The 15,666-nt window shown below is 41.6% G+C and overlaps 1 protein-coding gene across 1 annotated transcript in view; it reads right to left on the bottom strand.

Moving 5' to 3' along the window:
* Nucleotides 1-15,666, bottom strand: part of CNGB3 (cyclic nucleotide gated channel subunit beta 3) — a 191,217-nt gene that overhangs the window by 86,033 nt on the left and 89,518 nt on the right. The window contains exons 4-6 of the mRNA XM_044928514.2: nt 8,377-8,522; nt 7,222-7,350; nt 6,140-6,348 (exon numbers count right to left, since the gene is read on the bottom strand). Of these exons, the coding sequence (XP_044784449.2) occupies nt 6,140-6,348; nt 7,222-7,350; nt 8,377-8,522 (484 nt within the window). The remainder of the gene's footprint in view (nt 1-6,139; nt 6,349-7,221; nt 7,351-8,376; nt 8,523-15,666) is intronic.

Below are 15,666 nucleotides of genomic sequence, written 5' to 3' on the forward strand. Positions count from 1 at the left end.
TCTTCAGTTTCAACTTTTGAGTGTCCCGCTTGCATTCTTTGACTAACCATTTAAAAGTCAATATTTCCCAGGTTTCAGCCTTCTTCTCTTTTCTCTTCATATTAATTATACTTCCTGGGAAATTTCATCCACTTGCAGAGTTTCAAAGTTACTAGGTATGTTGATGCTACCAAACCTCTACCTCCATTTAATACCACTTTCTGGAGCTGTTAACCTGTCCAACAAGTGGCTCCTCACTTATCAGTTGTGTTAATCGCAAAGTTAGCCTACAGCAAACATGAATGCAGCATCATCTCCATTTCCCCTGAAGCCTGATCACACTCCTTCTCCAGCTGAGTATCCTACGCGCGTGTTTTCATCTCCCTAGTCAATGAGCCCACACCACGCCCTCTCGCTCAGCTCTCATCCAACCAGCAACCAAGTTCTACTGGTTCTCCTTCCTACAATTTTCTCATGCCCAAGGATCAGACCCATATCTCCTAGGTCTCCAGCAACGGCATGTGGGTTCTTTACCACTCACGCCACCTGGGCAGCCCTGTTCTCAAGCCTGTTTTCTCCTCTGGCTTTGGTTTCCTTGCCTTGAGTCATGCTCTCTTTGATCAATTCCACAGGGGCAGTGAGATGATCGCTCTAGATCACTAGCAATTCTATTGATTCATGATGTCACAGGACCTAAAGGAAAAAAAAAAATCTGCTCCCTTGCATGTACACAAAGCTCTGCTCTCTGTCCACTCGCCTCCTGCAGCACGTCATACTCACTCTGTTTAGAAGTGCATCACCAAAGTTCCTACCTTGGTGCCTTGACTCTGCTGTTCCCAGAGCTTGGGACATAGTTTTTCCTTTATCTTAGGGGAACAAAGGTGTGCAGGCAATTTCAACTCATTCCTCAGAATGTGGGCCAAGTGTTCCCTCCTTTGTATGGTTTTCTCTGTATCAAATAGCACCCAGGGCTCACCTATGTCATGACTCACATCACAAAACGCCACCGTTTTTCTTTTGTTTATTTCTCCTTCATCCTCTGAGCTACTTAAAAAGATAAGGACCATATCTTTTCCCTCCATTTCTCAGTTCCTAACACAATGTCTAACACATAATGGGTGAGCACTAAATGTGTGATAAGAGGTAGAGGAATAGAAAGACATTCATTAATATTCAGACCTAAAGGAATTAATGCTAATATTGGACTGATGGGGCTCCCAGGTGGTCTTAGTGGTAGAGAATCTGCCTGTCATTGCAAGAGACTCAAGAAACGTGGGTTTGATCCCTGGGTTGAGAAGATCCCCTGGAGAACGGCATGGCAACCCACTCCAGTATTCTTGCCTGGGAAATCCTACAGACAGAGGAGCCTGGCGGGCTACAGTCCATGGGTTGTAAAGAGTCGGACAAGACTGAGTGACTACTATTACTACTACTATTGAGTTTATATTTTTCGATTTTAGCTATAGGTAGGAAGAAACTGTGTACTATTAATTATTCAACCAAAGTATTATAACTTGGACACATGGAAGCAGCATCCTCTAACATTATTATCCAGGCTGTCCATGTTCAGAAGTTTTAAGCTGCTCTTGAACAGTGTTGAAAATCGGTTAGCTAACTTTCCAATTCCTGTCCCACCACCTCATTTTCCTTATCAAATTTTACAGAAGTGTATTAGAAAATAAACAACAAATTTATTTAACAATTGTTTTCTCTGAAACAAAATGGCATCCTGAGCCACAGGTAGACATAGATATGTATATATAAGTTTATGTTGAATCAAGTACCAAGCTTGAGTAAGATGAGTCAGTTGCTTTAAAGCTTATATGGAACAAGCAGACATTTCAAGTGCTAAGAAGTTACATTAAAGTGTAACCATATCCTTCAACTCTGGAAGAATTCTCTTAGCATATTCGTACCTTTGCTTTCAGAGTTGTCTCTGATCCTATGATGGAATAAATGGAAGTGTGCTAAAACTTGCTGCTACTGCTAAGTCGCTTCAGTCGTGTCTGACGCTGTGCGACCCCATAGACAGCAGCCCCCCAGGCTCCCCCGTCCCTGGGATTCTCCAGGCAAGAACACTGGAGTGGGTTGCCATTTCCTTCTCCAATGCATGAAAGTGAAAAGTGAAAGTGAAGTTGCTCAGTTGTGTCCGACCCTCAGTGACCCCATGGACTGCAGCCTTCCAGGCTCCTCTATCCATGAGATTTTCCAGGCAGGAGTACTGGAGTGGGGTGCCATTGCCTTCTCTGAAAACTTGCTAGATTATATGAAAATGCCGTCTGGGGTTTCTAAAACCTCTCTTCTTGGCACATTAAATATATTTGGCATCGTTAGCCTTCTGAAGATCAGTATGCTAACTGAGGACAATTAAGCACTTATTTTTTAAAATGTGAAAAGTGAAAGTGCTAGTCACTTAGTCGTGTCTGACTCTTTGCAATCCCATGGACTGTAACCCACCAGGCTCCTCTGTCCATGGGATTCTCCAGGCAAGAACACTGGAGTGAGTTGCCATGCCCTCCTCCAGGGAATCTTACCGACCCAGGAATCAAACCCCGTTCTCCTGTGTTGTAGATGGATTCTTTACCATCTGAGCGATTAGGGAAGCCCATAAAATAACTACAATTTAGATTAAATAGTTATTCAAGAGAAAAAAAAGATCCTTGAGCTAAGACTGCCATTCACTCACTCCTTCAAATATATCTGGAATATATCCTCTGATTTCCTAAGGTAAATAGGGAAATGAACTGAATGCTGTCCCTGCTCTCAGGAGACTTATCAGGTAAGAAAGGAGACCACATATACAAACAGGAGACAAAAGGAAGCTAGTGTGTGGACATTCATTCATTTGATTCAGTCAGCACTTTACTGCACACCTTCCAGAAGCTGGACCACGGCTAGGTGTTCACGTTGTCTTATTTAATCTTCACAATAAGTTTATGAGGTGGGTGTAATAGTTCTATTTTATGGATGACAAAGATAGTACACAATGAAAGGGTGAATTTATTTTCTTCAAGTATTATTCTAAGTTAATTTCAGAGGTGAAACTTGATCCTAGTCTATTACTATTTATTTCTACTACATCATAGTGAGCTTAATGGTTATATACCAATTAAATGACAGAAGTATGAACAAAATCTTCAGAGCAAAGAGAAGAGAGTGGTTAATTTTCTTCAGATCAGTTTATAAATAGGAACTAAATCACCAAAGGCAGTTGACTCTAAGGGCAGGCCTGATAGACGTGGTCACTAGAAGGGCTTGCTTGGTGGCTCAGAAGTAAAGAATCTGTCTGCAATTCAGGAGACCTGGGTTCGATGCCTGGGTTGGGAAGATGCCCTGGAGAAAGAAATGGCTATTCTTGCCTGGAGAATTCCACAGACACAGGAGCGTGGTGGGCTATGGTCCATGGGTCACAGAGTCAGGCATGACTGAGAGACTGACACTTTCACCTCTTTCACAGAAGGTGCTGAGGGTTTCCATGGATCCTTGTGATTGGCAGGCTCAGCAAAGTGTTGTGAGTGCAAATCTCATCTAAATAACCCCCACGGTCATTCCCAGCTCTACTCCTGCTGTCAATGAAGGACATTTTAAATGAGTTGTTTTTTTTTTTTTTTTGGTCCTTGAATCAAAATTCTGCTCTCTATGGAGCACCATTTTCAGAAGAAAGATATTGCACATAAATACTATGGAAAACTTGCAAACACTCACCATTCCCTCTATTGTGGTCTCCAGCACTCAATCTGGTATCTATTTTCCCTCAAGCCTTTCAGGAATTAATATTTCCATACTCTGCCTGGAATATCTGGTAACTGTAGGTACGTAATAAATGTTTGTTGAGTGAATGAATAACTTGGTGGTGTAACATAAAGGTCACATGGATAGCTCAACGGCAGTGAGACTTTCAGGTTGGCTACTTGACTTGGATCATCCTCTTAGCGACATGTAATCAAAGTTTCAAAGTCTAAAACTACCTACTCTGAGTTAAAGAAACCATTAAACTTCATTTGAACAAACAAAGCAATTAGTTCCTGCTCTATATTTGTGGCTTGTGATAATGAGTTTTAAATGGAGCTCATTGAGTGTATTTTTCTTGGTTATTTTTCTTGGTTATAACACTCCATTATGTGCAAAGATGTCTTTGAAAATTGAAAATAAAGTTTCTCCTTGCTGATTTTGTCATTTTCCATTTGTCAAGCATTGATTTTTCTCCCCTTCTTGTGCATCTAATGGAGGTTGAGATTAGTGCTCACTTTCTCGCGTGCTGTTTCCTTCTTATTTGTGTGCCGTCATTGCCGTTCATCAGCCTGCCAGTGTGCTGAGAGGAGTGCCGGCCTAACTGGTGCTCTGAGGCCCGCACAAGGAATGGTTTGAATAGATTTTTGCAATAACTTTAGCTCTGGCCTTGAGAATTCTTCCTAGGAAAGATTTCTTTTTTTTAAATTAAATTTATTTATTTTAATTGGAGGTTAATTACTTTACAATATTGTATTGGTTTTGCCATACATCAACATGAATCCGCCACAGGTGTACACGTGCTCCCCATCCTGATCCCCGCTCTCACCTCCCTCCCCATACCATCCCTCTGGGTCATCCCAGTGCACCAGCCCCGAGCATCCTGTATCTTGCATCAAACCTGGACTGGCGATTCGTTTCTTATATGATATTATACATGTTTCAATGCCATTCTCCCAAATCTTCCCACCCTCGTCCTCTCCCACAGAGTCAAAAAGACTGTTCTATACATCAGTGTCTCTTTTGCTGTCTCACATACAGGGTTATCATTACCATCTTTCTAAATTCCATATATATGCGTTAGTATACTGTATTGGTGTTTTTCTTTCTGGCTTACTTCACTCTGTATAATAGGCTCCAGTTTCATCCACCTCATTAGAACTGATTCAAATGTATTCTTTTTAATGGCTGAGTAATACTCCATTGTGTATATGTACCACAGCTTTCTTATCCATTCATCTGCTGATGGACATCTAGGTTGCTTCCATGTCCTGGCTATTACAAACAGTGCTGTGATGAACATTGGGGTACTCGTGTCTCTTTCCCTTCTGGTTTCCTCAGTGTGTATGCCCAGCAGTGGGATTGCTGGGTCATAAGGCAGTTCTATTTCCAGTTTTTTAAGGAATCTCCACACTGTTCTCCATAGTGGCTGTACTAGTTTGCATTCCCACCAACAGTGTAAGAGGGTTCCCTTTTCTCCACACCCTCTCCAGCATTTATTGCTTGTAGAATTTTGGATCGTAGCCATTCTGACTGGCGTGAAATGGTACCTCATTGTGGTTTTGATTAGAAGGCATTCCCTATCAACTGGTATTTTTAAAGGAAAAAAAAAGACAAAACAAAAGCAAAACTACTCCTTTCAGCTTTTTGATAACTTAAAATCATCTAAGGATTCAAAAGAAAATATTCAGTAAATCAAGGAACCTACCTCTTATCTTCAAAAACATGTACGAGCCTAGGGTGCCATGTACTTGGTTGCTGTGCTCACCCCAGGGTGGCCCTGGAGGGTCTGTTTCTGTGCAGCTCTCCCCAGGACTGTGACAAAGATATCACAGGGCACTTGCGTTGGAAAGGAAGCATCCTTTTAGTGAGCTGGGGAGGGGCCCTGGGGGGCAGGGGAGTGTAAGAGATTTGGGTGTGTACTTGTGAAAACTTATTCTTCTCTTTCTGTCTTAGATTGATTGGATTAACTGTGAAATTCCCTCAACAGTAAGAATAAATCCAGTTGAAGATGAGGGTGAGAATGCTCTTTCTCAGGTGGATCAAACACGGCGCTTGATGCTGAGGAATGAGGTGTGATGAGTCTGGAAAGTGAAGTGCGGAAAGAAGACAGGCAGCAGACACAGTTGCAGGCGCCCTATGGGCATCAATTCATCCAGTCTCCCCATCAATATTATGAAGGTACTACTGTTGCTATTTTTAAAATGAGGAAACTAGAGCACAGGGAGATGCACGGTCCCCAGCACACAGGGGAGAGCTCAGCGGTTGTTTTGTTATGGTCGTTACTAAACTGATGGTTCCAGTGGTTAAAGACCCACGCGTGCAGTCCCTCAGACGTTAAATTAACAACAAGCAAACATTAATTGGTTTTTTGTAGTTCAGTCTTTGATATTCCTTTGTCAGTTTCTGCTTCTCCAGAGCCCCTACTTACTATTATATCTCCTCCTCTCATAAACTGGAGCCTGGGCTGGATTAATAGCAGATCGAAGAGGTAGATGGTATCGCATATGAGGTCTGTAATAAGCCAGTAGTGTGTGTTGTGTGGTGTCTGGTACGGGAAGACCACTCGCAGGGGTATAAACCAGCAGTTCCAGTTAAAGGCGATGGTGACAAGCGAGAGCCACAGGAGATAGAATCGATCTGGAAAAAAAGCGACAGGAGCAACCCACATGGCATCTACAGAACATTAAAATAATTCTGTTGCTGTTGGTCAAGTTGGGGCACTCCCCTCTGGAGATAAGGGATTTGTGTAGGAGGCTCTATTTACAACAATCATGAGGTTCTGCCCCTAGAACCGAGGTGCTGGGCTTTAGGACGGATGTTAGATGATCTTAGCAGCTTTCCTAACTTTGGAGGGTGTCCTTCCTGTTTCCTAGAGTAGTAGCCACTGTGTCTCTCTGCCGGAGTAACTGCACGATTAGCATCACGGGAGGGGAACCCGAGGAAAAGTCGCAGCCTCACTGTGTCTGGAACTGCAGCAGGACCCTCCAGAGTGTTCTTAAAGAAGCTGCAGGGTCACGCAGGGCTTGTGAACCAGGGTCCACATCTTGCTCACCGGGGGTGACTGAGGTGGAGACGGGGTGAGTCAGTGGTGACGGCAGTCCACGACTGCACCCAGGGCTTTCTTCTGCCCCGGGGAGGCTGGGGACGGGACTTGTCCAATTAAATGCACAATGTGAACCCATGGAAGAAGACATATTTTATAAGGATTTTTTTTTTTTTTTTTTTGGTGGGGAGAATGTTCAATGAACATATTGCTGAATGCTTCTTTTCAAAGATTATTAGGGACTGGACCTGCTTTGGACTGTTTAAAAACAGACAGGAATATTTTTATATCTTCTTTTCACTAGAAAGTGGCAAATGATCCATTGCAGGCCATAAGTTTAAATACTGGTTTCTAGACAGGCTCAGAATACTGGCTAGAGAACATGGAAGCCATCTGTGAGCTTGGGTTTCAGGGGTTCTTGGGAATAACCATTCCTCCCACCGAGACAGTCCACTCCTTGATGGTACCTGTGTAGGAATCTATGCTTTTTGGAAGTCTGAGTCGCTTTAGGTACTCGGTCAGGGGCGCCTTCTGGGAATGCTCTTCTTTTAGCTTAGCACTACTTTCTTGGGTTGATGACACAGCTGTGGGCTTTGCTTTACAGGAGAAAAAAGATGAAAAGCTTTTTAAGAGGTTAAGTTAGCTTAGGGAGGAAAAAGTTTAGATTGTTTGGAATGAAAACATTTTGTAATCTTCCTTCACACAGGCAGATGAGGCGTTTTATGACATTTACAATATTGTCGTGTGTGAAAATACCTAAGTAATGAAAACATTGAAATTTGGAAAGAAGTAGCAGATTTAAAGTTTAACTTAAATGATTTAAAGGTGTTGCTAATAGGATATTTTAAATACAAGCCTCATTCCCACATATTTTGGAGCATAAGTAGTTAGTACTTTGGATTGACATTGAACAGAAACTTTAAAAATATACACCATTCCACAGGTTTTAGTTTTGGGCTTCTTTAGCTTTATTCATGTCCTTCCAGTGTGGGTAAGTAAAGCTCAAAACACTCTTTTTGGTATATCTTTATAAAGCTATGATGACTATATTTTAGACCTTTCCCTTTAAAAAGAAGCTATTATGTAATAGTTCATCTCCCTGCCAGGGCATTGTCTCCCAGCTGGCTTGCTTAAAGTGCTGGAGTATAAGGAAATGGCAACCCTCTCCAGTGTTCTTGCCTGGAAATCCCACGGACAGAGGAGCCTGGTGGGCTAGAGTCCAGAGGGTCACAAAGAGCCGGGCACGCTGAGTGACTAGGCACAGCACAACGCTTTAGCAGCTTGCCCCAGCAGCAGACCTCAGCCGACGAAGGGCAGGAGTTGGTGGACTGATCTCCCAGCTTCCTGTTCCTCCAGGATGATTCTTATGTGTCGTCCACACAGATGTTCAGCTGGGTCAGCCCCAGTGGCCCTGCCGTTAGCACACCCTCACTGTCTTAACTCCCTTCCCTGTCTCTCTTGCTGTCTCACCTCCTGCACCACCCTCAATATAAAATATTCCTAGCTAAGTCATTGTCTTGGGGAAACTGCTTTTCGGGAAGCCCAAGTTAAACCATTTGCAAAATACTGATACAAACCCACTCATCCTCTTCGTCCCAGAACTTTGGGGTAACACCACTCACCAGTTTGGGGACTGCTCTCAGGTGAGGACATATCACCTTCCACTAACTTTCTTTTGTAGAAATCTGTTCTTTGACGCAGTCTTCTCACCAGGCTGTGTAGCTGGGCATCTGCGTACTCGTTAATAACAGGGGCTACAGGTGGTTTGCTTTTTGGATGAAATGGAAAAAAAAAAAAGGTGACAGAGTCAGATCTATAAGGAGATACATACAGGGGAGGGATTACGTTTCTTCCTCTTCCCCATACACCCAAGATAATGTGTTAGCTTCTCCTTTCTACAACTGAATAGAACAACTCAAGAATAAAATTTAATGGATGTGGTGCTCGTGCAATACAGATTTCCCACTGAAAAACTAGAATCCAAAATTAGCAAATGACTATTCTGTGATGCAGTCCATAGGGTCGCAAAGAGTCAGACACGACTGAGTGACTGAACTGAATGGATTCTGTGATTCTGTCATTAGGTGGTATCATGAGAAAAAAAAATGGTATAGTTGACATGGTTGCTGCTGCTGCTGCTGCTGCTAAGTCGCTTTAGTCATGTCCGACTCTGTGCAACCCCATAGATGGCAGCCCACCAGGCTTCCCCATCCCTGAGATTCTCCAGGCAAGAACACTGGAGTGGGTTGTCATTTCCTTCTGCAATGCAGGAAAGTGAAAAGTGAAAGTGAAGTCGCTCAGTCGTGTCCGACTCTTCGTGACCCCATGGACTGCAGCCTACCAGGCTCCTCCGCCCATGGGGTTTTCCAGGCAAGAGTACTGGAGTGGGTAGGCAGAGTTCTAAGATGTCTCCTTGGCTTGCATGTCCTAGGTAATTCCAGGGACAATGAATATGGTGGAGTTTACTTCTATAATTGGTTGCATTATGTGGCTCAGCTGACTTTAAGATAAGGAAATTATAGCAATGTGTCTGATGTAATCTAATGAGTCCTTTAAAAGCAGACAGTTTCTCCAACTGGTAACAGAACAGAAAGTCAGATTTGAAGCACACAGGGAATTTCATTGGAGGGAAATTCTCCATTTTTGGCTTTGAAGGAGAAAGGAGTCCCCTGATAAGAATTGCATGAAGTCTCTGGGAGCTGAGAATGATCCCTGGCTAGTAGATAAAAAGGAAGCAAGGACTTCAGTCCTACAACTGTAAGAAACTGCATCCTGCCAATAATTGAATAAACTTAGAAGTGGATTCTTCTTTGGTGCCTCCAGATAAGAGCCCAGCCAGGCATGGCTGGTACCTTAATTTCAACTGTGTTGTGCCTAAAGCAGAGAACCCAGCCAAGCCCACCCAAACTTCTGAGCTGTGGAAATGTGAGCTAGTAACTAGTTGCTGTTTTAAGTCTCCAGAATTGCCATAATGTGTTAAGCTATAGTAGAAAACTAATATACCTAGCATGCTTTAATAAACTTCCCTTCTAAGAAGACATACAAAATAAGCATACAGTAAGTCCCCTGTATAAAAACGAGTTCCACTCTTGTTTCTTTTTGTTCTTTCTCTGAGCCTCCAATTCCATCAGGCCTTCATTAGTAAGCTTCTTGTGTTGCACAGCAAGGAGTTCAGTGAAGGCGTCCTCTTGCAGACCTCGCTCCAGCTTCTCAGTGAAGGTCATTAAGTTGCTGAAGACCTCTTTGGACTCCTCATCCACCTTCTTAAATCCACGAAAGTTGTGAACAAACTGCAGACAAAGGTTCTCCCAAGTACCATTCTTGGTGACAGCTGTAGCCTGGTGCCAAGCATAATCAGTGTTTTCATGGTCTTGTAGATCAGAATACTGGAGTCGGTTGCCATGCCCTCCTCTAGGGAGTCTTCCCAACCTGGGGATCACACCCAGGTCTCCTGCATTGCATGTGGATTCCTTACTGTCTGAACCACCAGAGAAGCTCTGTAGTTGTTATGGTCCTTCCAATGTTGTCACAAGGTTGTTCCTGATTCATTCCTTGTCTTCACTGCCTGACAAAGTGTGATGTAAATAATATTTCTTGAAAGTCACTATAATTCCCTGGCCCATAGGTTGGATGAATGACCTAGGTACTACGTTGATCCTAGGATGAAAGTTGTCCATGAATTGGGGGTTGGTGGTGGTGACCCAAGCATTGTCAAGCAGCAAAAGCATGTTGAATGGGATGTCCTTCTCTGAGCAATATTTCTCCACATCCAGGATAAAGTGGTGGAAAAAACCAGTTCTGGAAAATCGCCTGTGTAACTCAAGCTTTGGGGTTACAGTACTCTTCCACACAATAGGAAGAGAGTCCATGGCTATGTTTATAAAGGCTCTTGTGTCAGGGAGTGTTTAACAGGATTCCTACGTGCTGTTTCTCACAAGTCCTTTGTTTCTTGTAAAGTGGGACAGCAGGCTGCTCCCAGGAACTGAGGTCACTGTGTGAGACAGGCTTGAATCTCCTTTAGTAAACATTCTCTTTATGACAAACTCAATTAATCAAGACCCTTTTTATAAATATAATAAATAAGGGGGAATTGTCAGGGAACATTTAACAGGAGGATTCCTGCGTGCTGTTTTCTGTTTCTCAAGGATTGTCTGTTCCTTATCAGTTCCTATTCCAAGAATGAGTAAAGCTGCATGCAGTTCTCAGGACTGAGGTCATGGGATGAGACATGCAGTGACTCTTTTCAGCGTCAGTGACCTTGTATGTATTAGAGTATCCATATTGTGGCTATTGATAAAATTTCATCCTGTGTAATAGCTGAGTAATCATCTTACTAAAGATATATAAGCCTGCATTTCTGCTAATAAAGCACCTTTGCTCCATCAGAGCTTGGGTCCCTGTGTCTTTCTTTCTTTCTGTCTCTCTCTCTCCTTGGCTAATTCTCTGGAATGCAGAAACCCGTCTAGCTCACTCTCCTGCCGGGCTTCTAAGACTCTCTTGAGAAGGCGCCCTGTGCCTTCACCCCCACCTCGAGAGGGCACCTGGTACCTTCATGAGAGATGCAAGTCCTGTGTCAAGGACTTTATTGGTTCTCTGCATAAACCAGGGAGTATCAGCCTCTTTCTCTCTTTCACTTTTCTTATCGTCACCTCCAGACCTCCAGGTCCCGGTCCATTAAAGGACACCAAGACTCTTGAATTCTCAGAATGATTAAGAGAGATTTCAGCTTCATATCACCAGAAGCATTGCCACCAAACAAGAGTTAGCCTGTCCTTTGCTGCTTCATAGCCCGGCATCACTTTTCCTCCTTACTGATGCAACTTCAGTCTGGCACCCTCTTTAGTACAGACCTGTCTCATTCACATTAAAATCCCGATGGGACAAATATGTGACTTCATAAATAATTTCTCAAAACACATTTCTCAAAGCATTTCAGGAAATTTACAGCTACCATATCTGCATTTGTTGCCTTGCCACTTACTTTTACATTGTAAAGGTCGGCTCTAGCCTTGAACTGATGAAATCATACATGACTGGCATTAAAATGTGTGCCATCTGATTCTTCACCACGTTTCTTCTTCAAGTCTTCATAAAGGCTTTCAGCTCTCTCTTGAGGCAGCATTAAGCTGAGTGGGACTCGACACTGATCCTGATCCTGCATCTATACACTGAGAAGTTTCTCCACCTCCTCCATCACTCTTCCTTGCTTCTTCGATTTTATTGTTGATGCCATCGGCACAGCAGACTTCACATGTTCCATGAGTTCATCCTTCTTCTTTAGAACCATGTTGATGGGTGAACAATTCATGTTGTAAGAACAAGTGGCGTCTGCCATCTTTTCGCCTCACTCTACTCTCTGTTATTTTCTTTTTGTTTCCATTGTTCCTTCTCGGCACTTCTCAGTAGTACCGGCTATATCACCGCTGCTTTTACACTTGCTTCTGGACACCTTGGGCTTGAAATACAGACACTGTACCACTGTACGGTACACAGCACTGCACAATAAATTGCACAAAAGTACAACCGCCCCTAGGGGATGCATGCACGTGACAATGTATGTCAGACGTGTGAATAACTTACACCACCGGGCATGTGAACACATGTTTGCATCTTTGAAACTGTGCAGCTTGAAGGCTTGTATGGAGTGGACTTACTTTATAAACTAGTATATTTTATAATGATCTGAATTTCCTCATAGTTTATCCTCAAAGCTCTAACTCACTCTTGACCCTCCTTCTGAGTCTAACACTGGGTCTACATAGACCCACATAAGTTCCAGCCATGCTCACCTTCTCACATCCATATCTGCCTTTTCCATCTCCCTTCCAAATGGGAACCCATGGGGTTCACAGTGGAACTGGGTAACCTGTGCATTCTATTTAAAGAGGACTCTAACATGAGCCCCTCTCCACTAATATCCATTTTCCACCAGGTCCACAAATATATCATATCTAACTGTTTACAAATTCCCTAACCATTGATGTCTTTCTTTCTCCCCTTACAATTATCATAGTATAATTTGCACCTCTTTCAAATGTCTAAAGTCCTGCTTCAGCATCAAGATTCTTCAGGTGTGTCTGTGTCCCATTAAGACCTTTATAAACCATTCAAGGATGGAGCAGCAGTGGAAGAAAATCTGATATACGATATAGAAATAGGAGGGCATTCAGTCCACAAAACCAAGAAAAAATTTTTATTTTCTGATGAAAACTTGTTGCCATTTATATCATGTCATAAATTTCGGCTTAAAATCTTAGTATGCCTAGAAGCTTATTCATTCATCAAACAGTTATTGAGTTTCTACTTTTCGTACTGGAAATAGAAAGATATGTTGAACAGACACTAGCCCTTTGGATGTTCACAGTTTAATGAGGGAAGCAAGGATGTAAATAAGTAGCTAATTAGAAGTAATAAACATACATAGAAAATGCTATGCTCACACTGAACTTGGCCTGGGGATCAGACTGGCCCCATAGGGAGAGCATCACAAGTCTGGAAGGGTTAGACTGTCTTTGACAGAAAAATGAAATGAGGCCCCTCCTGGCCTTGAGAACAACATGTTAAAAAATGTGAAATAAATATGATACGTTGAACAAGTGTTTTGGCGTGACTGGAAGGCAATGTGTACATGTAAGGGGCCAGGTGGTGGTGGGGTGGCAGGAGAGGTAGTAGTTAGGTCTGAAAAGGTGAGTGGGGTCAGGTTATGATGGTTCCTGTTTAATCTGCTTACGGGTTTAAACACTGACCTATAGGCTACTGGGAACCAATGGAGAATATTACGCAAATGAGGTGTATGAGCTGATAGACATTTTGGAAAGGTAGCAATAACGGGAGCATTGAAGAGGAGCAGTGTAAATGCATATAGGCAAGGAAGGAAGCTAATAGGTTAGGTTAGAATTGATGAAGGGAAAATGGACTAAAGAAGTATTGTAGAGCAGAAATCAAAGAATTTGAACTTTCTGGATCTTTTGGATAAACCCAAATAAAGAATCAAGACCAATTTCTCAGTTTTTATTGCGAGACACTAAATTCACAAAGATTACTATTACAGGAGACTAGATTTATGAAAACATTAATAAAAATTTGAATTCAGAAAGAGATGCTTGTTTGTAGTGGGTATATGAAAAGATGAACTGTGTCTATAAGTATATGTGTGTGTGTTCAATTCATGGTGTTTGTAGGACTTTATGTGATAGGACCTTGCTTGGGACACTCAGGATGCATTCAGGAATATAATTCTTACAACAAGATCTTGATGATCTAGTATATCTGGGATTTTTGAAGCTATGTTTGTTTTTGATAGTATCATAAACTGACAGTTTCAAGATCAGGAACTGTATGTTTTCTTAATATTTTGCAAGATCTAGGACAAGGTATATTTTAAATAAATGTTTGTTGAATAAATAAACCCAGTACTTTCAACCTTTTTCTTTGACCTTATTTGATGTACTTCAATGCATTAAAAAAAATCCATAAAAAATAAGGTTGAGGCTTGGTGGATTACTGACTGTAAAGTCAGGTGTTCAAACTGTCAAAATGTCTAATTCAAGCACTAAGACTTAAAGAGAATGCTTTTCTTTTTCTGAATTATCTGTCTTATTTGATCATATAATTGGCCCTTAATAACACCAGTTTGTACTGTGCAAACATATCTCACAGTTACATGTTTAAAATTGTATTATAAAGCATGTCACTATTTCTAATCCATAGCTATATTTCACATACTCTGTATTTTTCTTTTTGTGTTAGCTGAACATCAATATGCTAATCTATTCCACCTTTTCTGTTTTTTTCCAGCTTTCTTCCACAGTAATCCTTGCCTATCTTCTTCTCCACCAATGTATATACAGAAGTTATAAATGTATTTCTCCTTAGGTAATTTTGTGAATGAATGAAAAAATGGAGACGAAGAAACAATATTCCATAAAATAAACAAAAAATTGTATGGAAGTATGAGGGAACCAATGAAATATGCTTTTATTTTTATTTATTTATTTATTTATTTTTAAATTTTATTTTATTTTTAAACTTTACATAATTGTATTAGTTTTGCCAAATATCAAAATGAATCCGCCACAGGTATCCAGAGGGATGGTATGGGGAGGGAGGAGGGAGGAGGGTTCAGGATGGGGAACACATGTATACCTGAAATATGCTTTTATAACAAAGGTTCTTTTGAGTTATACTTGATAATTCTAGTTCATATTGTATATTTTTAAAAGAATTATTCCTCATAACTCCTTGGTGAAGAATTAAGGAAACAGTAAATATATTTTATAAATTTTGATAAACAAACATGAGAGTAAAGTTTTATTGATAGTCATCTCTGATTGACATGGTTAAGCATTTTAGATTTTGTGTGAGAGTTGGACTATAAAGAAAGCTGAGTCACAAAAAATTGATGCTTTTGAACTGTGGTTTTGGAGAAGACTCTTGAGAGTCCCTTGGACTGCAAGGAGATCCAACCAGTCAATCCTAAAGGAAATCAGTCCTGGGTGTTCATTGGAAGGAATGATGCTGATGCTGATTGAAACTCCAATCCATTGGCCACCTGATACGAAGAACTGATGCATTGGAAAAGATCCTGATGGTGGGAAAGATTGAAGGTAGGAGGAGAAGGGGATGACAGAGGATGAGATGGTTGGATGGCATCAGCAGCTTGATGGACAAGAGTTTGAGCAAGTTCCGGGAACTGGTGATGAACAGGGAAGCCTGGAGTGGTGCAGTCCCTGGGGTTGCAAAGAGTCGGACATGACTGAGCAACTGAACTGAACTAAATATATACTTATGGAGGAATAAAGAATTAGTTATTGTTAAAATACAATTTATTTCTCTTTTTGATAAGGGTTCAGAGGAAACTCATTTCGAAAATCAATTGATAGCAAATAAGAGAATTATAACAGTATTCCTTA

The sequence above is a fragment of the Bubalus bubalis genome, chromosome 15 (genome assembly GCF_019923935.1).
Source record: "Bubalus bubalis isolate 160015118507 breed Murrah chromosome 15, NDDB_SH_1, whole genome shotgun sequence".
NCBI lineage: Eukaryota > Metazoa > Chordata > Mammalia > Artiodactyla > Bovidae > Bubalus > Bubalus bubalis.